At 29.4% G+C, this 1,820-nt stretch overlaps 1 protein-coding gene across 1 annotated transcript in view; it reads left to right on the plus strand.

Moving 5' to 3' along the window:
• Positions 1–1,820, plus strand: part of LOC108693433 — a 19,162-nt gene that overhangs the window by 3,857 nt on the left and 13,485 nt on the right. The window contains exon 4 of the mRNA XM_018202375.1: positions 219–345. Within this exon, the coding sequence (XP_018057864.1) occupies positions 219–345 (127 nt within the window). The remainder of the gene's footprint in view (positions 1–218; positions 346–1,820) is intronic.

Here is a 1,820-nt window from a genome sequence, read left to right on the forward strand (position 1 = left end):
TCGTCTAAAATTGGCTTAAACGGTAATTCCATTTTCGAGTAATAGTAGTTCGATACTTTTTTAAAAGACCTTTATCCAGAAGCCTTAACAATGCAGTTGGTATGCATAATACCTATGTACATAAATCATTGTTATATTCTATTCACACCTCGCCACATATCACTATAAACTCGATAAGGGAATCGCGAAACCAGTGGTTAATCAATCATATGTTACAGTTACACAGTTACGTCGTACGAGACTTACACCGAGCCAGTCGTGGTCAACTCATTCACTTGGTGTTTACAAATTCCCCCGAGATGTCCCAAGACACGGACCGAAGTACGACAACGATATCGTGTGAAGGTAAATCTTAAGTTCCAAGATGTTTCATTTTTTTATGACTTCAATATTTGACGAAAGGAAACATTAATTAATTATTAATATTAATTATTTTACGTTAATATATAAAAAATAATTATTTTACATATAAATTTTTCACAAAAGAATTAAATACAGAAACATTAGCAATTTAATTAATTCTTTGAATACTTATCTACAATGTCCACTTTCTAAAAAACCGCACTAATCATATGGAAAATTAAATTCCGATGAAATAAGTTAGTCTTCACAAATATGTAACTTGCGGTGAACAAAAGATAGATACAAGACTCAATAATGAATAGTTTTTGAGTTATGACGTATCAAAGATATATCTATAAGTTTTTCAAGAAATAAAATATTTTTACTTTTTCTCAAAGATGGTCGTATTTTCACTCTCTTGAAGTGAGATTCTACTGCAAGAAATTTTTAGAGTGTAAAAACCCAAAGCATTTTTGATACACTTTAAAAATTATCCATTATTGGGCCTTGTGTCTAAAATATCTTTTGTTCACCGCAAGTTACAGTATTATACAAAAATATTTAATTTATTTCACCGGAACTCATTTTTCCACATAATTAGTGCAGGGTCCTTTTCTTTTTTTCTCGATTAATTTGATAGTACATCCTAGATAGGAAAAGATTGTGAAAACAATAATTACAAAATTCATTAACGACAGATTTGCATCGAGAGGATTTTTCCAACGCTGATATCTACGCAGGCAATTTCATTGTTCATTAGCGGATTCTAGTTTACATCGGGGTGGGGGAAGGGGAACCATTCTCTCAAACTTCTCAAAGGAATAGGAAAATATGTTAATTTTGTACACAACGGAAGATTATTTATGTAGAATTTCACGAAAGACTTCGGCATATAATAGGTAAAAAATACTGTTCCATCGAAGAATTGATGATTGTATGTAATCTGGCTTGATCTAAATTTCTTCTTCAACATGAAACTATGACAATTTAAAATTTAAAACTTGAAAATACTTAATATTTCAACAAGTAAGAATTTAATACTTATTATCGAAGCTGGATACTTTCTTAGATACTTTTTAAATAATTTCTATGTGAATTTATATACTAAATATGTAGTTATTTAAACTGCGCGCCGAAATAATTTTTCGAACTTATAAACGCAATCAAATTACTATAGTAATATTACAAATGAAATTGATAAGCAATTTAATAATTTGATGCTTAATCTGGCATCCTATTAGAAAGTTGTTAATGTACTGAAAAACTGTAAATAAAATTGCGAAAAATGTTATCTCGACCAGAAGTCAAACTTGGATCTCTTGTATTCCATATAACGTTCTAAACTTTTAAACTATCAAGGCAACTTAATATTGACATACTAGTGACATATAGGGCAGAGTACCGATCATGTAATTTTTTTTAGAGCAGAAACACGAAAAGTGAAAATTTTTATGATGTATTATATATATATATATATA

Source organism: Atta colombica, unplaced genomic scaffold, assembly GCF_001594045.1.
Source record: "Atta colombica isolate Treedump-2 unplaced genomic scaffold, Acol1.0 scaffold9, whole genome shotgun sequence".
Lineage (NCBI taxonomy): Eukaryota > Metazoa > Arthropoda > Insecta > Hymenoptera > Formicidae > Atta > Atta colombica.